The 23,818-nt window shown below is 43.0% G+C and overlaps 2 protein-coding genes across 6 annotated transcripts in view; both read right to left on the bottom strand.

Annotated features, from left to right (window-relative positions):
- The window catches only part of NACA (nascent polypeptide associated complex subunit alpha), a 495,234-nt gene that overhangs the window by 398,321 nt on the left and 73,095 nt on the right, over positions 1-23,818 (bottom strand). The window lies entirely within an intron of this gene.
- LOC142742376 (retinol dehydrogenase 7-like) overlaps positions 1-23,818 on the bottom strand; it is a 54,188-nt gene that overhangs the window by 10,791 nt on the left and 19,579 nt on the right. For both annotated transcript variants that reach the window (XR_012881365.1, XM_075852022.1), the window contains exons 2-5: positions 21,980-22,316; positions 18,091-18,349; positions 11,524-11,687; positions 9,099-9,336 (exon numbers count right to left, since the gene is read on the bottom strand). Coding sequence is in view for 1 of the 2 variants with exons in the window: in XM_075852022.1 (XP_075708137.1) it covers positions 9,116-9,336; positions 11,524-11,687; positions 18,091-18,349; positions 21,980-22,292 (957 nt within the window). In the remaining variant the exon portion in view is untranslated. The remainder of the gene's footprint in view (positions 1-9,098; positions 9,337-11,523; positions 11,688-18,090; positions 18,350-21,979; positions 22,317-23,818) is intronic.

The raw sequence follows: 23,818 nt of genomic DNA, 5'->3' as shown, positions 1-23,818 counted from the left end.
CCCATAGCGGCATCAGGGCTGACAGCCCAATTTATCAGCAGTCCAGAATATCGGCCAAACCGATTCACAATATCAATTGCCCTTGGGAGAGTATCATGTACCTCGGACATATAAAGGATCAGGTCGTCCGCATATAGACCCACTCTACTTTCTCTGTCCCCAATTTTTACTCCCTGAAATATATGATCCTGTCGTATATGGATGGCCAGAAGTTCTATGGCTAATGCAAAGAGAAGAGGGGATAATGGACATATTCAAAAAAGGAAGTACCTCTACCATTACTCAATAAATTGGCTCTGGGATGTTTATATAGAATGGATATCCATTTGGAGAATCCCGATCCAATCCCAAATTTAGACAATACCGCTTGCAGATAATTCCACTCCACTGAATCAAAGGCCTTGGCCGCATCAAGTGAGGCCATCGCCCATTGTTTGTTTAACTTCCCCCCTACCTGTGACACCGCCTGAGCCCTCCGAATATTTCCCAAAGTGGATCTCCCGGGAATAAAACCAGATTGATCCTCATGTATGAGTAAGGTGGCAATATAATTAAGTCGGTTTGCCAGAATTTTAGTTAGGATCTTATAATCTAAATTGAGCAGAGAGATAGGTCTATATTATCCACACTCCACGGGATCTTTGTCAGGTTTCAGCAAAATGATAATAGTAGCTTCATATAAAGAAGTGGGCAAAACTCAAAGGCTGCTGCATACATCTTAAGTAGCTCAGGACCAATAATCTCTAAATATCGGGAGTATACTTCCAACGGGATTCCATCAAGCCCAGGCGATTTCCCATTGTTTAAATCCTGCACGGCCGTCTGCAATTCTTCCAATGTAATAGCCTCATCTAAGCGGTCTCTATGCTCCTCTGCTAGCTGCGGGAATGTAATCCCCTCTAAATATTCCATCAATGAATCTTCCGAGTAATCACATTGGGAAGTATATAGATCATTATAAAATCTGCGGAACCTATCCCCTATGTGTTCAATCTATCTTCCTCTACCCTTGATGTCTTTTTGATAAATGAGATAGTGGTGCGCAAACAACCCCTCAAATATGCTTTAAACGTGTCCCACCTTAGGGAGATATCATTCTCTTCTTCGTGGATTTCAAAGAATTGATTTAACTGATCAGGAATACGATCATTAGTCCCTATCAGAGATAGCCAGAATGGGTGAACCCTCCAGTTTAATTTGCTAGCTTGTCTATCGTATAAACGAAATGTCGCCTGCAAGGGCGCATGATCTGAAGCACTGGGAGGGGCGTATTTAATATCAGTTACCCTAGGACCCAAGGAGGCCGATGCAAACATATAATCTATTCTAGATAACGCCCCCCTAGCAGGAGTAAAGCATGAGAACTCAAGAGATTGGGGATGTTTCAGTCTCCACAACTCCACCCAGCCCATCTCATCTATCAGTCGCTGCAAATTTAAAGGTGAATGCAGCTCCCTAGCCTCGTTCTGAGGTATAAATTTGTCAATATACGGGTTCAGTAAAAGGTTAAAATCTCCCATACATATGACCTTGGCTTCAGGTTAATTAGCTACAAAAGTAACTGCTGTCTGTAATATTGACAGGTTTGCCGGCGGTGGCGCATATATCCCTATGACAACAAATGGTACACAGTTAATATATGCATGGACAAATACATATCTACCCTCTGTATCTTTCACCGTCTTGGTTGCATTCCACCGCACCGATCTATGAACCAGTATAGAAACCCCTCGAGAATATGACGTGTGCCACGAGTGCTCCGCCCATTGAACCCAAGGTTTTTTTAGACGGTGAATTGTATCAGCCATGAGATGGGTCTCCTGGAGGCATAGAATGTGCGGTCCAAATTCCCTCACGTGTGCAAACACAGTAATTCTCTTGCGAGGGGTGCCCATGCTTCTAATATTCCATGATATTACTTTCAGATCAGCCATACAAGCAATCCCTTACATGTTTGCAGAGGTTTCCCCCCCTTATCCCCTGTATATAATACAAGTTATATACCAATATCGTAAATTTCGTACATTGCGTAGATTGTGTAGCAAGCTGTGTAACTGTTATCCAACAAAACAAAACTTCCCCCCTGTGGGGACTTCCATGAGAGTATACCCCTCCCATGGGCAAACCTATCAGTAACCTGTAAAGGTATAAGTGTAGCTGTTATACCGTGGCTAATGGTTACGGGGTGTCTGTGCATATAATTAAAGATGGTAATGTTAACCTACACAGAGATAAAACAACTGTAGCAACCCACATTTCCCCGCTATCTCCCATCAGACCTCTTCACATTATCAACGAGAAATACCGGACAGTCCAGAAGGTTAACGGATGTATCGACTTCCCTGCGGCATGGCTTTCGGTATTCAAAATGGAGTATCCAGTTCCAGCTTCCCAATCTGCCAGTCCTTTTGTAAAGGATCTGCCAGACACAACTTCTGTGTCGACGCCCATAGGTAATCAGTCTGCACCTGCTTCTATGTCTGTGAGACTGACTCCATCTTCCACCACCCAGGATGGCAGGCTTAGGAGTGGGAGAGCCTATCACAGCCTGGCCAGACGGAGCTAGCTCCCGCCCTCTGTCTATTTATACCTGCCTTTCCTGTTCCTCCTTTGCTTGTGATTCGTCTGTTTGTTTCCTGGCCCTGCTGCAGCTTCTTGAACTACTGATCCTCTGCTTGTGATTGACCTTGGCTTTTCTGACCACTCTTCTGCTCTGCGTTTTTGTATCTCGCTCATCTCCTGGTTTGACTCGGCTCGTTCACCTCGCTTGTTGCTCACGGTGTTCCCGTGGGCAACTTCCCCATTTCCCTGGCTTCTTTGTACCCTTGTCTGTTGGTCTGTCGTGCAGCTATTGAGTGTAGGGACCGTCGCCCAGTTGTACCCCGTCGCCTAGGGCGGGTCGTTGCAAGTAGGCAGGGACTGAGTGGCGGGTAGATTAGGGCTCACTTGTCTGCTTCCCTACCCCGACATTACATAATCACAAGCCCATATACCTAGTCTACCCTGGTCCCTGACACTACTATGGACCCCCTTGAGACCCTGGCTCAGCAAATGCAGGGACTCTCCCTACAGGTCCAGGCCCTGGCTCAGAGGGACAACCAGCCTGATGCTACCCTGGTAGTGCCCCTCACCTCACCTCTTGAACCCCACCTCAAGTTGCCTGACCGGTTCTCACTGGACCGGAAGACTTTTTTCTCCTTTCGGGAGAGTTGTAGGCTCTATTTTCGCTTAAAGCCCCACTCCTCTGGTTCTGAGAGCCAGCGGGTGGGTATAATTATGTCCCTGCTCCAGGACGGGCCCCAAGAATGGGCCTTCTCCTTGGCTCCTGACACCCCTGAACTTTCCTCCGTTGATCTTTTCTTTTCTGCTCTCGGGCTCATTTATGACGAGACTGACAAGACTGCCTTTGCCAAGAGTCAGCTGGTGACCTTACGTCAGGGTAAGAGACCAGTTGAGGAGTATTGTTCTGACTTTAGGAAGTGGTGCGTAGCTTCTCGGTGGAATGACCCTGCCTTAAGGCGCCAGTTTAGATTGGGTCTGTCGAACGCCCTGAAAGACCTGCTATCCCTCTTCTGACTCCCTAGATCAGGTTATGGCTTTAGCGGTACGACTTGACCGACGTCTCAGGGAACGACGACTTGAACGTGTTTGTGTTTTCTCCTCTGACTCCCCCATGATGCCTCCCGAGGTTCCGTTGCTTCGTTCTTCCACGGAAGACTCGGAGGTACCTATGCAACTTGGGGCCTCCGTGTCCCCCCAACAGCGTAGAGAGTTCCGCAGGAAGAATGGTCTCTGCTTCTACTGTGGGGATGACAAGCATCAAGTGAACACCTGTCCTATGCGTAAGAATAAGCAGCCGGAAGAACTTCCGCGCCTAAGTGACCATCGGGGAGGTCACTTGGGCGCACAGGTATTTCCCGTAAATATGAAACGTAATAAAATATTGCTTCCCTTTCAGGTCTCTTTTGGTGGTAGGTCTGCTACCGGCAGTGCCTTTGTGGATTCAGGGTCTTCTGCTAATATTATGTCTGTGGAATTTGCTATGTCTCTAGCTATGCCATTGATTGATTTGCCTAAACCTGTCCCGGTAGTGGGTATCGACTCCACTCCTCTTGCTAATGGTTATTTTAAACAGCATACCCCTGTTTTTGAACTTCTTGTGGGCTCCATGCATTTGGAGCAGTGCTCTGTACTGGTGATGCAGGGATTATCGTCCGATTTGGTTTTAGGTCTTCACTGGTTGCAGTTGCAAAATCCCACTTTTGACTGGAATACTGGGGATCTTACCAAATGGGGTAATGAATGCATGACGTCATGTTTTCCTGTTAATTCTATTTCTCTCCCTGAGGAGGTGAACACTCTACCTGAGTTTGTTCAGGACTTCGCTGATGTTTTCTCTAAAGAGGCCTCCGAAGTGTTACCACCTCATAGAGAATATGATTGCGCAATTGAATTGGTACCAGGAGCTAAGCTCCCTAAGGGTAGGATATTTAATCTCTCTTGTCCCGAACGTGAAGCCATGAGAGAGTATATCCAGGAATGCCTGGCCAAGGGTTACATTCGCCCCTCTACTTCTCCGGTAGGTGCTGGCTTCTTCTTCGTAGGGAAGAAGTATGGTGGTCTTAGGCCATGCATTGACTACCGAAACTTGAATAAGGTCACTGTAAGGAACCAGTATCCCCTTCCTTCTATTCCTGATCTCTTCAATCAGGTTCAGGGGGCCCAATGGTTCTCTAAGTTTGATCTACGGGGGGCTTATAACCTTATCCGCATCAAAGAGGGGGATGAGTGGAAGACTGCGTTTAACACGCCCGAAGGTCATTTAGAATACCTCGTCATGCCCTTTGGGTTGTGTAATGCTCCCGCGGTCTTCCAGAACTTCATAAATGAGGTTTTAAGAGACTACCTGGGGGTATTTCTTGTAGTGTACCTTGATGACATACTTATGTTTTCCAAGGACTGGTCCTCCCACATTGAGCATGTCAGGAAGGTGCTCTAGGCCCTTCGGGAAAACAAACTGTTTGCTAAGACCGAAAAATGTGTGTTTGGGGTGCAGGAGATACCGTTTTTGGGTCAAATCCTCACTCCTCATGAATTCCGCATGGACCCCGCCAAGGTCCAGGCTGTGGCGGAATGGGTCCAACCTGCCTCCCTGAAGGCGTTACAGTGCTTCCAGGGGTTCGCTAATTATTACAGGAGATTTATTGCTAACTTCTCGGTCATTGCAAAGCCTCTTACGGATCTCACTCGCAAAGGTGCTGATCTCCTCCACTGGCCTCCTGAGGCTGTCCAGGCTTTTGAGGTCCTTAAGAAGTGCTTTATCTCGGCCCCAGTGCTGGTTCAGCCCAACCAAATGGAGCCATTTATCGTGGAGGTTGACGCGTCCGAGGTGGGAGTGGGGGCTGTCTTGTCCCAGGGTACCAGGTCCCTCACCCATCTCCGCCCCTGTGCCTACTTCTCCAGGAAGTTTTCGCCCACTGAGAGTAACTATGATAATTGCAACCGCGAACTCTTAGCCATTAAATGGGCATTTGAAGAGTGGCGCCACTTCCTGGAGGGGGCAAGGCACCAGGTTACAGTCCTTACCGACCACAAGAATCTGGTTTTCCTAGAATCTGCCCGGAGGCTAAACCCGAGACAAGCTCGATGGGCGTTATTTTTTACCAGATTCAACTTTTTAGTCACCTATAGGGCCGGGTCTAAAAATATTAAGGCTGATGCACTGTCGCGTAGCTTCATGGCCACCCCTCCTTCGGAGGAAGATCCTGCTTGTGTTTTGCCTCCAGGTATAATCATTTCCTCTATTGATTCTGATTTAGTCTCTGAAATTGCGGCTGATCAAGGTTCAGCTCCCGGAACCTTCCTGAGAACAAGCTGTTTGTTCCCCTGCAATTCCGGCTAAGGGTACTTAGGGAAAATCATGACTCTGCACTATCTGGCCATCCAGGCATCCTGGGTACCAAGCACCTCATTGCCAGAAACTATTGGTAGCCTGGGTTGCTCAAAGACGTTAAGGCCTACGTCGCCACTTGTAAAGTTTGTGCTAGGTCCAAGACTCCCAGGTCCCGACCAGCGGGCTTACTATGTTCTTTGCCCGTTCCCCAGAGACCTTGGACCCATATCTCCATGGATTTCATTACCGATTTGCCTCCATCTCAAGGCAAGTCGGTGGTGTGGGTTGTAGTAGACCGCTTCAGTAAGATGTGCCACTTTGTGCCCTTCAAGAAACTACCCAATGCTAAGACGTTAGCTACCTTGTTTGTCAAACACATCCTGCGTCTCCATGGGGTCCCTGTCAATATTGTTTCTGACAGAGGGGTACAATTTGTTTCATTGTTTTGGAGAGCCTTCTGTAAAAAGTTGGAGATTGATCTGTCCTTCTCCTCTGCCTTCCATCCTGAAACTAATGGCCAAACTAAGAGGACTAATCATTCTCTAGAACAATATTTAAGGTGTTTTATCTCTGACTGTCAATATGATTGGGTCTCATTCATTCCCCTCGCCCTTTTTCTGTAATTTTGGGTTTAATCCACGGTTCTCCTCCATTTCACCTGGTAGTTCCAACAATCCCGAGGTAGATGTCGTTCATCAGGAACTGTGCACTGTCTGGGCCCAGGTTCAGAAGAACCTAGAGGAGACCCAGAGCATACAAAAAACTCAGGCAGATAGAAGACGTTCTGCTAACCCCTTGTTTGTGGTCGGGGATCTGGTGTGGCTATCGTCAAAGAATTTGCGCCTTAAAGTCCCGACCAAGAAGTTTGCTCCCCGGTTTATAGGGCCATACAAGGTAATTGAAGTCCTTAACCCTGTCTCCTTCCGACTGGAGTTGCCACCGTCTTTTCGAGTACACGACGTGTTTCATGCCTCCCTCCTTAAACGCTGCTCCCCGTCCTTGGCTCCCTCGAGGAAACCTCCAGTCCCTGTTCTCACCCCTGAGGGGGTAGAATTCGAGGTGGCCAAGATTCTGGACAGCAGGATGGTCCAAGGCTCCCTCCAGTACCTGGTCCATTGGAGGGGATACGGGCCTGAGGAGAGGACTTCGGTACCTGCCCGGGATGTTCACGCTGGGGTATTGCTCAGGAGGTTCCACCTTCGTTTCCCCAATAAACCAGGTCCACCTAGAAAGGGTCCGGTGGCCCCTCATAAAAGGGGGGGGTACTATAAAGGATCTGCCAGACACAACTTCTGTGTCGACGCCCATTGGTAATCAGTCTGCACCTGCTTCTATGTCTGTGAGACTGACTCCATCTTCCACCACCCAGAATGGCAGGCTTAGGAGTGGGAGAGCCTATCACAGCCTGGCCAGACGGAGCTAGCTCCTGCCCTCTGTCTATTTATACCTGCCTTTCCTGTTCCTCCTTTGCTTGTGATTCTTCTCTGTTTGTTTCCTGGCCCTGCTGCAGCTTCTTGAACTACTGATCCTCTGCTTGTGATTGACCTTGGCTTTTCTGACCACTCTTCTGCTCTGCGTTTTTGTACCTCGCTCATCTCCTGGTTTGACTCGACTCGTTCACCTCGCTTGTTGCGAGTTCCCGTGGGCAACTTCCCCATTTCCCTGGCTTCTTTGTACCCTTGTCTGTTTGTCTGTCGTGCACCTATTGAGTGTAGGGACCGTCGCCCAGTTGTACCCCGTCGCCTAGGGCGGGTTGTTGCAAGTAGGCAGGGACTGAGTGGTGGGTAGATTAGGGCTCACTTGTCTGTTTCCCTACCCCGACATTACAGCAATGCTTCCAGAAAGAATACCTCTGTCATACAACCTTTTTTTTTTTTTACTCCGTGTCATGACCATGTCCATGAGCTCTCAATCTAACCAGATCTAGCCTGCCACCTCCATTAATAAAAATGAGGCTTGACATTGAAGAGGCACATTACAGAGAAAAATTTATATTCTCAGGTGATATAAAAGTCTAGTTATTATACGATTTTATATTATTTCAGTTATAGACCAATCAAACAAGGTTGCCAACTATCTGTAAATTCTCAGACGGTCCTTAAACCCTTAATACCGCAGGTATTTTAAACCTTAATGACCAAGCAATTTTTTTAGTTTTTCCATCGTCGCGTTCAAAGAGCTATAACTTTTTTTCTTTTTCTGTTGACATAGCTGTAAAAGGACTTGTTTTTTGCGGGACAAGTTGTATTTTTTAATAGCACCATCTTGGGGTACTTATAATTTATTCATTAACTTTTATTAACTTTTTTGATGGGTTAATAGGAAAAAAACTGAAATTTCGCCACTCTATTTTGTGTCTTAAATTTAGTCTGTTTACGGTGTGGTATAATAACATAATAATTTTATTTAGCGGGTCCCTACGATTGTGGCGATAGAAAATATATATAGTTCTTTTTTTTATGCTTTACTACTTTTTTTTTCGAAATTATTTGTTTTTGTGTCACCATATTTTTCACCGATGCAGCTGTATGAGGGCTTTTGTTTTTGCGGGACGACTTGTCGTTTTTGTTCGTACCATTTTGGAGTTGATGCGACGTTTTGATACATTTTTATCAACGGTTTTTTATTTTATTTTTAAAGGCGTTCACCGTGCGGGTTAAATAATGCAATTGTTTTATAGTTGGGTCGTTACTTTTTTTCATAATAATGTATTTTGTAAGGGGAAAAAGTAGGTTTTGAATTTTTTTTACTTGGGACTTATATTTATTTATTTATTAGAAACTTTATTCCATTTTTTTTTTTAGTCCCACTAGGGAACTTTACTGTGCGTTCTTTTGATCCCTTTTATAATACACTGCAATACTTCTGTATTGCAGTGTATTATTGCCTGTCAGTGTAAAACTGACAGACATCTGTTAGGCCATTCCTCTGGCATGGCCTAACAGGCGCTTACTAAAGGCAGACCTGGGGGCCTTTGTTAGGCCCCCAGGCTGCCATAGAAACCATCGGTACCCGCGATTGCAATCGCAGGGTGCAGGTGAGGGGAGAGAGGGAGCCCACTCCCTCTAAAACCACTCAGATACAGCGGTCGCCATAGACACAGGGCAATGATCGGGACCAAGCATTCTGTGAACACTCATTTTCCCTTGTATAAGGGCCTTAACAGTCTGCTAAAGACAACTAGAGTACATTTATTCTCACCCACCTTTGTGCTCCTGGGCGTCACTTAGTTCCTTGAGCTGGTTTTGGTGTCTTCAGGGATGCCAAATAATCAATAACAAATGTTGGGAAGTAAGAGAGAGGAATGTAGTATAGTTTAGCATCCAATCCAGCAGAGTATCTTGTCCAGGGATAGCAAGCGGTTAGTGCATGCTCCATACAGTTTGTTACCAAGTAATTCCTAGGAGAACTTGATTTAACCATATTGTCCATATTTTGTAGATCTGCATATTTATAATGTAAAGTGATAAGTAATATAAACTGCACAGTACCACCATTTATATAACTAGGACGTTATATGTTATTTAGGCTACATTCACTGTTTGTTGTTTATATTCAGTGGGACTATTTTAATTGGTACCACTACCACCAAATATTTGGTCGGATGTACGCTACTGTATGCCTATACAGTTGCATATGTCTGCCATTGACTGAAAAGAAAACAGTCAAAGAATAATAAAAAAGGTAATAAAGGTCCATAAGTACAGCAACTATGAAATATCAGTTTAGACTGAAAGAAAATTATGTTCTGCTCCATAAATTTTTCTTTGTATGAAGTAGTATTGAAAAGTGCTTCTCAATACAGTAGGGCCTGCGGAATCCTGACTTATCTTTGTGCATGGTATGCCAAAAGGACACTCTCTTGTCATACGTTTGCCTATTAAAGCTTATCGGCCGGCACTGGTGTGATGAGAATGGAGTCATAATATCCCTCAGTGAACTTCATTGTCCCCATTATAAAGATATTCTCTTCTGCAGTCAGGTGCATAAGCATAGTGTATAATTAGAAGTAAATTAAAGAAGCGCTCCAGGTTTGTGTTTTTTCCACCCCCCCCCCCTGTTTGTAAATGTAATGTTGTGTAATGTACATATGTGTATTGACTCAACCTGGTGCTGTATTTCACGAGTAGCTGCTCTGTTTGGAGCCGCCTCGGGGGTCACATGATCTTCAGTCTGATTCCCTTTATCCTACAGTGTCTGTCTATAAGAGCCTCGATGTCAGTCTTATAGACTTTAAAGGATAACTAAACGTTCGACAAACTTCTGACATGTCATAGTGACATGTCAGAAGTTTTGATTGGTGGGGGTTAATGCTTTTAAGTTAGGAATGTCGATACATTTCTAATGTACTGACAGTTTCAAAATTGGCCTCGTTTCCCGATGCTGACGTGGGGCACATGACTGGTGACGTCACTCTCTGCCCGCTGTGTTTATCATCCGTATACTTGTTATGTGGTGTAAGTATTAAATTTTCTTTCCAGAAAAGCAGGGTCCCTGTATAACAGAACAGCCCATACACGGCACGTCACTAGTGATGTGTCATATACCAGGAAGAAAATTTGAATAATTACACGACGTAACAGATATACGGATGATAAACACTGCAGGCAGAGAGTGATGTCACCAGTAATGTGCCCCATGTCAGCATCGGGAAACGCGGCAAACTTTGAAACTGTAAGTACATTACCAATGTATTCACATTAACAAGTTAAAAGCATTAACACATACAAATTTTAACTCGGAAAACCCCTTTAATTGAAAGTCTATGAGCCCGTACTTCGATACATCGGCTTTCCGGAAAAACCCAAGCAGAAATGAAGCGGTTGAGCGCTCTCACGAGCTCTTCTGCTGCTTAGTTTTAGAAATTGGTTGGGGTCTCAGTGCTCGGACCCCCACCAATCAAAACTTCTGACATGTCATTATGACATGTCAGAAGTTTGTCGAACGTTTAGTTAATAAAGAGACTGACATCCGGTTTCCACAGCAGACGCTTTAGGATCTGTGCTGTCAAAGTACAGATCACGTGAGCCCACGGCAGCCCGGAACGGATCGGCTACCTGTGAAATACAGCACCAGGTAAGTCAATACACTTCACTACATTTACAAACAGGGGGGGGGGGGATCTCAAATCCGGAGTGCATCTTTACGTTTTCCTCAGTCATGGATTGCACAGGTGACCTATTGGATGCTATGGGCAACTGCTCCACTTTCCCACTGCACCAGTTTTGATAAATCTTCTCCATTGATTGTATAGTGCAGTTGATATTCAATGAGGGTGCAGTCACACGCGGCACATTTTGTTGCAGAAATTTCTGTGACAGAAAATCAGTTTAATTTATCTGAATGGGATTGTTTCTGCAGCAGGTGTATGGATTTCTGAAAGTTCCATTCAGATGAATAGAACTGGTAATCAGCCCCAGAAATTTTTGCATAAAAATCTGCTGTGTGTGACTGCACGCTGACACATAATGGAACATTTATTTATGGCTTATTTAGCTGAAGAATTTTACAAAAATAAATATTTGAAATGGTTATACATGAGTAATTTTCAGTCTGCATTCATTTAATCTGCAGGAATCAGTTTGATTCCCATTTTCACAATTTTTTTTTTGTAGAATATAGAATCTTACACTTCTTGAAGTATTGTTCTCCATAGATCCTCTTGGTCTCCGTTGGCAACATCTGCCATTTATCCTCCACACTCTTCTTAATGAAAGGCAAAACGGAAAGACTTGTGTTGAAAGCACCCGGCTCAACTATCGAAACTTTCACCCCAAAATCATTAAGTTCCCGTCTGAAAACATGAATATAATAATTTTACACTTCGATAGTAATCAATTTGTAAAGGATAAGATCATCATTACCTTCTGACAAGCATGATACATAACTCTAAATTGATAGAGATGTTTAGTACGGTGGGATTGTTCCTTTTTCAGGCCCCAACATTATTTTAAAGGGTTCTAATCTTACAGCAACTAATATGTTCTGGCCTCACTGGATAATAGTGCACAATAGAAAGTAGATTTTTTTTCCTTTTCTTTTTTATTTCACTACTAAACTGCTTTAATCATGACATGTTCAGAATGTTTTTTTAAATTACATTACAGGAAGACAATGGCAGGCATTTTATACGCCAGTCTTAAAAAGAAGCTTGCTGGAGTAAGATGTGCCAAATTAAATAAATTTGGCGCATCGTGGACTGTAGATGAGCCCCAAACTGAAATCTAGATTTACGCTATAATTTATGTAAAGTTATGGTAAATTATAGTAAATCTGTCAGGCCATCAATGGCCCCTCCCCTACCACTAATCCCTGCCCAGTTAAAAAAGAAAGAAGGAAAAAAAGCGGCAAGAGCAGTGTAAAAACAAAAATAATGGCAATTTTTTTGTGCTAAAAATAAGGCTGATGCCAAAATTTGCAACTTTTTTCCACCAGAGAACTGGCGGAAATTACTTAAAAATTTACACCAATGACTTGCTTGATCTGAACTCAATGGACTGAAAAATAACTCTATATACCATATAAAAATATTGTTGCTTCCCTAGACCAACAGCAAGGGGATGTCTTTTCTGTTGTACAAGTTCCTAATAACTCCAGAGCTTCCGCCCGTCATACACAGAGCAGGCTTCAACAGCAAACTGCTTTAAAGAGGCTCTGTCACCAGATTTTGCAACCCCTATCTGCTATTGCAGCAGATAGGCGCTGCAATGTAGATTACAGTAACGTTTTTATTTTTAAAAAACGAGCATTTTTGGCCAAGTTATGACCATTTTTGTAGTTATGCAAATGAGGCTTGCAAAAGTCCAAGTGGGTGTGTTTAAAAGTAAAAGTCCAAGTGGGCGTGTATTATGTGCGTACATCGGGGCGTTTTTAATACTTTTACTAGCTGGGCGTTCTGATGAGAAGTATCATCCACTTCTCTTCACAACGCCCAGCTTCTGGCAGTGCAGACACAGCCGTGTTCTCGAGAGATCACGCTGTGTCGTCACTCACAGGTCCTGCATCGTGTCGGACGAGCGAGGACACCGGCACCAGAGGCTACAGTTGATTCTGCAGCAGCATCAGCATTTGCAGGTAAGTAGCTACATCGACTTACCTGCAAACGCTGATGCTGCTGCAGAATCAACTGTAGCCTCTGGTGCCGGTGTCCTCGCTCGTCTGACACGATGCAGAACCTGTGAGTGACGTCACAGCGTGATCTCTCGAGAACACACTGTGTCTGCACTGCCAGAAGCTGGGCGTTCTGAAGAGAAGTGGATGATACTTCTCATCAGAACGCCCAGCTAGTAAAAGTATTAAAAACACCCCGATGTACGCACATAATACACGCCCACTTGGAGTTTTACTTTAAACACGCCCACTTGGACTTTTGCAAGCCTCATTTGCATAACTACAAAAATGGTCATAACTTGGCCAAAAATGCTCGTTTTTTAAAAATAAAAACGTTACTGTAATCTACATTGCAGCGCCTATCTGCTGCAATAGCAGATAGGGGTTGCAAAATCTGGTGACAGAGCCTCTTTAAGGAATTAACAGAATCTACAGTATATGGCGACTAAGAGTAAAAAATAAAAGAACATGCAGATATGGTGTTAGACATAAAGAACCTGTGATGGTGCTGAGCGCTGGAAGTTTTTGAAATCTGGTTAGAACAGGAGAACTTTGTGGCATCAGGCCCTCCTAAAAAAAGGATACTGTGAGCTACTTTATGAACATGCAGAACCAGATCAAGGTTGTTGGAGGGCCTTGGGAAAAAAATGTGTAACAGTGTCATATAACACATGGCTAAGCTGGAAATAAATATTTGATAAATGTCAGCAGATTCCGCTATTATCAACAAGACCCAACAGCAATCTAATGTGTATAGGGGAATGAATGGAGCACCTGTGCACATGCGTGAGCGGCGCTCCGTTCATTTCTATGGAGCTTCTGGACACACAAGCTGGACACAGACCTCGGTAGTCCCATGCTTCTCATGGAGCACTTCGGTGGGACTTTCGGTCCCCCCATTCACTCTATGGCTGGGGGTCCCAGCGTTTGGACCCCCAGTGATCACACATGTATCCTCTATCATTTGATCAGATTGAGATCTAGGGAATTTGGAGGCCAAGTCAACATCTTGAATTCAGTGACATGTTCATCAAACTATTACAGAACAATTTTTGCAGTTTGGGCTGGCACATTATCCTGCTGAAAGAGGCCACTGCCATTAGGGAATATAATTTCCATAAAGGGGAGTACTTGGTCTGCAACAATGTTTAGGTAAGGGTCAAAGTAGCATCCACACGAATGCCAAAACCCAAGGTTTCCTAGAGCATCACATTGCCTCCGCTGGCTTGCCTTCTTCCCATAGTGCAATCTGGTGCCATCACTTCCCTAACATTCACTCGGCCATCCACATGATTTCAAAGAAAATGTTAGACCAGGCCACCTTCTTTCGTTGCTCCATGGTCTGGTTTTAATCCTCGCATGCCCATTGTAGGCGAAATTCGTGGTACACAAGGGTCAGCATGGGCGCTATGACCAGATTGATGCAAGCTGCAATTCGCTGTGTTCTAAAACCTTTCCGTCATAGGCAGCATTAACTTTTTCAGCAATTTGTGCTTCTGTCACAGATTGTCATATTTCACGTAAAAAAATAGCGCTGCGTGCAGCGCTCTCATTCCTGTCAAAATGACAGACACTATGACAGAACTTAATGGACCCCATAAGTCATTGGGGGCTATTGGGCGCCAGTGATATACGTCATACGATGAATCTGGCAAAGCGTTGTGGCTTTTGCTACAAATGAAATACAAGGGGATTCAAAAAGCATGGTGCAAAATTATAGCCTCTGTATTTATAACCGAGAGAACATAATTTCTCTAAACAAAACAAATTTCTTAACATGAAAAGGTACACTATCTATCCAAGTTTTACCTATACACTACAAATATTCAAAGTGATTTCCATTGGTGACACGGCAGATGTCTAGGCGGTAGTCCAGTTCTGTCCAGACGCGTGCCATCATAACTTTTAATGATATCAGCTTAAGATGTCCAAAAGAAAGAAATAACGTGTACAATGGTTAAAATTTATCCAAGGTAGGCTAGCACAACGTATGGATGAAGTGTAACAAAGATAGGTATCTGTGATGATTAACTGTGAATGCTTCGGTCAGCAGCTGCAATTGGTTGCTATGGGCAACTAAAGCTAAAATTGTCTTATCCGTAATTTTCCTTTCCTTTTTTTCCGAAGGCAGCACAATACAAATGGGTTAGTTATGCCTCCTGGCTACTAGGACAGAAGAAAAACATGAGTGGTTAATCAATTAATCAGTACACTTAATCAGCATAGCTAGGGTATATAGGAAGGGCTGAGCCACTAACCACTTGTGTAAATATGTAGCAATAAACTTAAGGGGGGGAAAGTTGTGCTGCCTTCGGATTCAAGGAAAGGAAAATTACGGGTAAGACAATTTTAGCTTTCCTTATCATCCTCGGCCACACAATACAAATGGGATTTGAGAAGCAATATTAAGGGGTGGGGGGAGATGAAACAACTGCTTCAAGCACATGTCTGCCAAAGGCTGCATCTCTAGAGGCAGGGATGTCCAGTCTATATTGGTTTGCAAACATTGATGTAGAGGCCCATGTTGCAGTTCTGCAAATCTGGTCAAAACATACATAATTCCTTTTTGCCCATGAGGTAGCGGTAGAATGAGTAGAGTGAGAACTGATGTTTGCTGGAAGCGGGCGACCTTCAGAGGAATAACATTGGGTAATAGTGTCCTTAATCCATCTAGCCAGCGGGTATTTACTGGCCTTTTTGCCTTGGAATTGAATAAACAACACATCGGAATCCCTGAATTCCTGTGTTCTTTCTAGGTAAGTAGTAACAGCTCTCTTTACTTCTAAAAGATGTAATCTTTCCTGCTCTTCACTTTGTGGATCTAGAAAAAAGGTGGGTAACTGAATTTGCTCATTGATTTTACTATCAGAAGAGACCTTTGGTAAGAAGTATGGCACAGTTAGAATAATGAGACAATGCGGTAGAATTCTTAAATACGGTTCCCTACATGATAGGGCTTGAAGTTCTGCCGCCCTCTTCCTCGTCTTATATTTAGGATTCTTTCTTTTGGATAGAGTGATGGTAAAGGACTTTGTGTCTATCAGAAACCCTAGGTAAGTTAACCTTTGAGAAGGAAGAAGCTGAGATTTCTTTCTGTTGATCAGTAATCCGTGCTAATTTAGACATGAGAGAATGGTAATGTAGAGGAAGAGTGATCCAGCGCTGATGTTGGTTTAAAAGGGAAGTGAGAGTCCCATGTTTATTAGAAAAAAAATTTGAGTAAAAATGGAACGGGAGACGCAGTCCCAAAGTGCAAGTAGTCAGGGTATATGCCCAAGCCTACGCGTTTCGAACGCGGTCTGCCATGATTAAGAACGCAGACCGCGTTCGAAACGCGTAGGCTTGGGCATATACCCTGACTACTTGCACTTTGGGACTGCGTCTCCCGTTCCATTTTTACTCAAATTTTTTTTCTAATAAACATGGGACTCTCACTTCCCTTTTAAACCAACATCAGCGCTGGATCACTCTTCCTCTACATTATTGTTTCATACCGCGGGCCGTCGCGGGGATCCGATGGACGCTGTTGGAGACGCAGACCGGTGAGCTGGAGGTTCTCTCCCTGTTTCTATGAGAGAATGGTGTCTAAATGGACGGAAAGAAGATTGATGCTAGAAAGTCCTCTTGCTGTAAAATATTGATGACTGACTTTATGGAGTCTATCATGAATTTTTTCTTTAGAAGAAATTTGTTTAGGTAAGGTCTATGATAAGCCTCCACTGATGATCTGGCTTCGGAACAGTAAACACCCTTGAATATACCCCCAGGCCTCTTTGACGAATAGGAACCTCTTCTAGAGCTCCTTTCAGATCTCATTGATAAGCGGGCAACCGCTAAATCCACTTTAGGAGGATCCTGCCATTCCTGAAATATACTTGGGTCTAATAAATAGATAGATTTAAACCTAGCCCCTGGATCTGCACTTTTCTCTTGTTTCTTCCAGTCTGATTTTAAGCGATCATCAAGAATGGGGTGGTGAGGGAGTACCTGTGCTTTCTTTTTGGGAAAATAGAAGAGCCTCTCCTTCTTAGAACTGAACTCGCTGAGATCATCCGTTTCTACGGTCTTTTTCACCAACTTTATAAGATAACTAACCCTATCTTTATGACAAAGATGGCAATCTTCTCCTGTGGAGCTATCTGAGTCTTCAGATAATAATTCTCCCTCCTACCGTGGGACAGATGGTCTAGGGGACTCGTCTGAAGAGGAAATTCTCCTTGTTACTCTCTGAGAACCTCTATTTTTATGTGAAGAAGTTACTTCCTGGAAGGCTTGAGATAAATTGGTTTTAAACCATGAAAAAAATTATTTTGCTTCTGAGCCCAAGGAGAGATAATCTGGAGGAGTGCAGCTGGAGCATAAGTCAGACTCTACATCATCAGGTAAAAGCTGTCGACATTTAACACATTGTCTGTGTCTGCTTTTACGTTTTCGTTTACCAATAGAGAGGCTGGACATCTAAAAGAAACAGATAGGAAACATTTATGGATCCTATCCTAGTTTACAAAAGCTCTATATATAAAAAGCCCATCAGTCAGAGCTAGATTTTATTTTTTACACTTCGTTTTTTCCTTGTAAAAGTAGTAAAACATATAAAAAACTATTTATTTGGTATCGCTGTAATCGTATTGACCCACAGAATAGAGATAACATGTTGTTTTAATTGCACGGTGAATTCCGTAAAAACGAAGAGCAAAAAGCAATGGAGGAATTGTTGTTTTTTTTCATTTTCTACCCCACAAATATTTTTTTCCTGTTTCCTAGTACATTTTATGGCACAATAAATGGCGCTACGAAAAACGACAACTCATCCCGCAAAATTCAAGCCCTCATAGGAATATATAGATGAAAAAATGAAAGAGTTATGGCTTTTGGAAGGTGGGGAGGTAAAAATGAAAATGAAAATCTGAAAATTGTTTACGACGGTAAGGGGTTAACTACAGACTTTTACTTTTTGCATCATCCTTTTCGAATCACCCTGTACACAATGCAGATGTGAACATAGCCTTAGCCCACCTAACATCAGGGAATAGGGAAATCAATTATATTTACATTTTTATGTCCAGCTCTCAAGGAATTATATTCACCTTAAAGAATCAGAGAAGACTTCCACACCATACTTGGAGATATTGTGACCACCTGGAATAATAGGCAATCTGCCGCAAATACTGGAAACATTAACAATCCTTCCTTGAGCTTTCCTGATCAGTGGCAGTAATGTCAGTGTCACATCTATCAACCCCAGTAAATTCACATTCAGGACTTTAAGAATGTCATTTGTTTTCAACCATCCAAGGGGAACCATATCACCAGGGATGCCAGCATTATTCACCAGGCCCCAGAGCCCTACACAAATATAATTTTGAATATAAAAAGCATGTAAAAAATGTGCATTAATCTAGAAAACCTTCAAGGGTTACTTAATATGGCAATGGAAATATATAAAGTATGTTTGCTGGAAAATGTTAGCATAGTTATGGTAAGTCCACACGTAGCTTTAACACCAGGGGATTTTCCGCAACATTTCATTGCGGAAAATCCACAGCATATTACAGTAGCAGCAAATTGGATGAGATTTGAACAAACATTCAAGAAATAACAGCACCAGAATTCAAATAAAATAGAAGTAGAAACCCAACAGGACTGGATTCAATAGTCCTCGACTAGTATCACAAGAGAGACAGGCAGCACATCCCAAAAATAAGGAACTTTTATTCACCCATGCAACTTTTCAGCTCAACAGAGCCTTTCCCAAGTATCAAAACAAAAATAATGGGGCAGATTTACTAATACGGTCTTAGATTTAGACAGCTTAGAATAGATGCTTGAGAAAACCTCTGCTGAGCTGAAACATTGAATCGGTGAATAAAAGTTCCTTTTTTTTTGGGATTTTCTGCCTGTCTTTCTTGTGAGAGTTGAACAAATCTCATCCACACTCTACCTAAAAAAGCAGCCCAAAAAAAAAACGTTTATAAATCGACCCGCGATGCGTTTTTCTAATCCGGAGCAAGTCAATTTATGCTGTGGAATCGCTGGTTTTCTGCTGCAGGTTTTCCCTATTGAATTCATTGGGGAGATAAAACAGATAGCAGATGTTGCTATTTTTGCTGTGGAAAAGCTGTGATTCCGCCACAAAAATCACAACTCAGAAAAGTCTATATTTACCCCGATCTATATGCTTGTGTGTCCAGCCCGGCCTCCAGGGATGACGGGTTATCCCATGTGACTGCTGCAGCCAATCACAGGCTAGATAAAAACAAGGGGACATAGAGTGAAGGAAATAAGTATTTGATCCCTTGCTGATTTTGTAAGTTTGCACACTGTCAAAGACATGAACAGTCTAGAATTTTTAGGTTAGGTTAATTTTACCAGTGAGAGATAGATTATATTTAAAAAAAAAAAAACAGAAAATCACATTGTCAAAATTATATATATGTATTTGCATTGTGCACAGAGAAATAAGTATTTGATCCCTTTGGCAAACAAGACTTAATACTTGGTGGCAAAACCCTTGTTGGCAAGCACAGCAGTCAGACATTTTTTGTAGTTGATGATGAGGTTTGCCCACATGTTAGATGGAATTTTGGCCCACTCCTCTTTGCAGATCATCTGTAAATCATTAAGATTTCGAGGCTGTCGCTTGGCAACTCGGCTCTTCAGCTCCTTCCATAAGTTTTCGATGGGATTAAGTTCTGGAGACTGGCTAGGGCACTCCATGACCTTAATGTGCTTCTTTTTGAGCCACTCCTTTGTTGCCTTGGCTGTATGTTTTTGGTCATTGTCGTGCTGGAAGACCCAGCCACGAGCCATTTTTAATGTCCTGGTGGAGGGAAGGAGGTTGTCACTCAGGATTTGACGGTACATGGCTCCATCCATTCTCCCATTGATGCGGTGAAGTAGTCCTGTGCCCTTAGCAGAGAAACACCCCCAAAACATAATGTTCCCACCTCCATGCTTGACAGTGGGGACGGTGTTCTTTGGGTCATAGGCAGCATTTCTCTTCCTCCAAACACGGCGACTTGAGTTAATGCCAAAGAGCTAAATTTTAGTCTCATCTGACCACAGCACCTTCTCCCAATTACTCTCAGAATCATCCAGATGTTCATTTGCAAACTTCAGACGGGCCTGTACATGTGCCTTCTTGAGCAGGGGGACCTTGCGAGCACTGCAGGATTTTAATCCATTACGTCGTAATGTGTTACCAATGGTTTTCTTGATGACTGTGGTCCCAGCTGCCTTGAGATCATTAACAAGTTCCTCCCGTGTAGTTTTCGGCTGAGCTCTCACCTTCCTCAGGATCAAGGATACCCCACGAGGTGAGATTTTGCATGGAGCCCCAGATCGATGTAGATTGACAGTCATTTTGTATGTCTTCCATTTTCTTACTATTACACCAACAGTTGTCTCCTTCTCACCCAGCGTCTTACTTATGGTTTTGTAGCCCATTCCAGCCTTGTGCAGGTCTATGATCTTGTTCCTGACATCCTTAGAAAGCTCTTTGGTCTTGCCCATGTTGTAGAGGTTAGAGTCAGACTGATTAATTGAGTCTGTGGACAGGAGTCTTCTATACAGGTGACCATTTAAGACAGCTGTCTTTAATGCAGGCACCAAGTTGATTTGGAGCGTGTAACTCACCTGGAGGAGGCTGAACTCTTAATGGTTGGTAGGGGATCAAATACTTATTTCTCTGTGCACAATGCAAATAATTATATATAATTTTGACTATGTGATTTTCTTTTTTTTTTTTTTATATAATCTATCTTTCACTGGTAAAATTAACCTAGCCTAAAAATTCTAGACTGTTCATGTCTTTGACAGTGGGCAAACTTACAAAATCAGCAAGGGATCAAATACTTATTTCTTCACTGTATATACAAAAACACCGAAAAAGGCCATACTTACAAATGGACACAGCCAGGTCAGAAACGCTGATCACTAATACCCCAGGTATTTTTCATTATTACTTATATTTGCTTCTTTTGGACACAGCCGGGTCTTTGATGCTGGGAGAGCATGGTGTGTTGTTGTTTGGCTTAGCAAGCAGGGTAGCCAGCTCTATGAATTATCAAGGCGTCACAAATAGGCTCCTACCTGGCTATACACGTTGTGCCTCATGACTTACACACTATCCCTCCATGTTTCACACACTTGCACCCCATTATTCATTTATTTTTATTGAGGCACTTTACTCATTACTGCCCCCTATATTTCACTTATATTATTACACCTGCACATACACTATTCATTTATTATTTCTTACTACACATCCTATGCACCACACACCACTCCCCTCATGACTAGTGGGAGTGGCTATTATTATTTAAAGCACCTGCTCACTCTCCTTCATCAGCGTTTCTGACCTGGCTGTGTCCATTTGTAAGTATGGCCTTTTTCGGTGTTTTAGCTAATCACAGGCTGCATCGGTCACATGGTATGAAACGTCATCCTAGGAGGCCGGGCTGCAGGACGCCAGACGGATGCGTCGCCATGACTACGGGTACGTATGGGCTCTTATTTTTTTACCTGCGGTTTTCCGCAGCGTACATTCCGGCCGAAAAACTGCACCACAATTTGTTGCGTTTTTTTTGGACAGAATTTCCTGCGGGGACGAGGGCGGATATGCTGTGTACTTTTACGCAGCTTAACCACCCTGTGTGAACATACCTTTACATAGGCTTCATATCCCCTAAGCTATTAATTTTGATTTAACAGAATTTGTAGTCTTTTTAACAATTTTCTCCATGTCCATAATCATCTAGTAGTATTTTGGGGAAAAGATGTCTGAGATGAAAAAGAGGGAATTACCTTTGATGCTGCTTCATACATAACATTTTTATAGGTATTTTATCAATGTGATATATATAATATTCATATTGCCACTTTTATCTTAACATCTACTTTTGACAAACATAACAAATAATGTTTGGAAATAAATGTTCCAAAAGCAGTAAATATCCAGGGCTTTATAATACTCACCTCTGTCTCCGACAACAGAAGACACCCACTCAACTGCAGAGCTTACATTTTTGCCATCAGAAACATCTAGTATTATAGTTTGTAGTCTACTAGAGGTCTCCTTCTTCAGGTTCTCAGCCCCCTTCTCTGTCAGACAAGCTGCTAGAACCTTCATTCCACGTTTGTGCAGTTGCTTTGCCAGCAGGTTTCCAAATCCAGTGTCACATCCGGTAATGAACACATATTTATCTGAGATATTCTCCAGTATCTGACTCTGTCTGTACCATCTGTATACAAATAGCAAGCCCAACAGCATCAACACAAGGAGCCACATGATGGAAGTGGTATGTCTGTATTTCTTTAAAAAAAATGGAAAACAGAAAAAGTAATTAATACCTTACACAATTATTTATGGTCATCATACTGGGCATGCTCTCTATAGAATTGCTCTAGACTCTACTTTCAGATGTACTTTATAAATGCCTCTAGAGATGCTCTGAACAGAATTAATGCAATTCTCTCAAAGGTCCAAAACCACCCTAGCTAAATGGAGGATACATTTTTTCAAGTATGGCAACAAGCCAAGTATGTTGTTCGCTCAGGCCTTCAAAGCCACAAAAGCTTGCACATACATACCGTAATCCCATTCCTCACAAAATAAAAGAAGCATTCAGCTCGTAGTACCAGCAGAGTTACATGCGCAGAAGTTGCGCCCGCCATATATGGTCCGACGCCCTTCCCTTTTTCATCCTGGCCTCAATCTGGTTACTGTGCATGCACTGCTATTGTGTCCAATCGTGCGCATGCACTAGAACAGGACATCGATGCGCAAGCGTGGGATTTTGTGTGTGCTTGGGGCAGGCGAGGAGCGGTCAATCAAAAGTAAGGAGGCGGGGTTAACTCTGAAAGGCTTGAGGAATGAAGATATGACTCTTTTCAAATGAAGATGTGACTCTTATGCTCAATAGCATACAGCTGAATACTAAAAGGTACAGAGCCTACTTAGAAGATAATTATAGGTTACATAAAAATTATTTTTGACCCACTTCCACCAGGTATTGCTGGTTTAATAGGTGAAATGCTGGTGACAGGTTCCCTGTAAGCCCTTTTTAAATCCTTCTTGAAGAAAATCTAAAACATGGATTAGACACTAAACACAAGCTAGAAGACGTTTTCTAGATATTAACATAAATCCTATTGGTTGATGGTTTTCTGGAGGCTAGCATAGTCTGGTTGACTGGAGCGTTTCTAGATGAGGATCGAGACAATCTTGTTACATCAGCAGATCTTGAACCAATGAAAGTCTCCAGATTTCGCCTCTCAAGAGTTGCAACAGCATGGGAGACCAGGCCCGTCTGGGCCAAAATGGAGTTATTATAATTAGCTTTGGCTGTTATAGCTTGGCTTTCCAAAGAATTCTGGGGATAATTTGTACGGCGGGGATAGAAATCTGCCTCTCCAGTTGAAGGAGAAGACATTCAGAATATGCGGTCAATCCTGCTTTTTTCAGAGAACATATCCAGGAAAGTTTGCGATTCTAGCAAGCATTCCATCCATTTCTGGAAATCCACACATCTTGTTCAGCTGTAAATTCAGCTCCAATACCCCGGGCACCAGCCTTTTGCGTCTGAGGAGATCTACTTGAATTTAAAATTTGCCCTTGATGGGAATTCCTTTGATGTCTTATAAATTTGCTTCCCCCACCACATTTACAAATTGCATTCTTTCTGCAGGACCGGACTCTTGGTACCTCCCTGTTTGTTCACGTAGTAAACAGCTGCAAATTTGTCCATTTGGATTGCCACACTCTTGTTCTGTAGCACGTGCTGAGAGGGAATTAAAGGGGTTGTCCCAAGTTGA

This window comes from Rhinoderma darwinii, chromosome 2 (genome assembly GCF_050947455.1).
Source record: "Rhinoderma darwinii isolate aRhiDar2 chromosome 2, aRhiDar2.hap1, whole genome shotgun sequence".
NCBI classification, from domain to species: Eukaryota; Metazoa; Chordata; class Amphibia; order Anura; family Rhinodermatidae; genus Rhinoderma; species Rhinoderma darwinii.
This window is presented reverse-complemented; position numbering and strand designations above follow the sequence as displayed.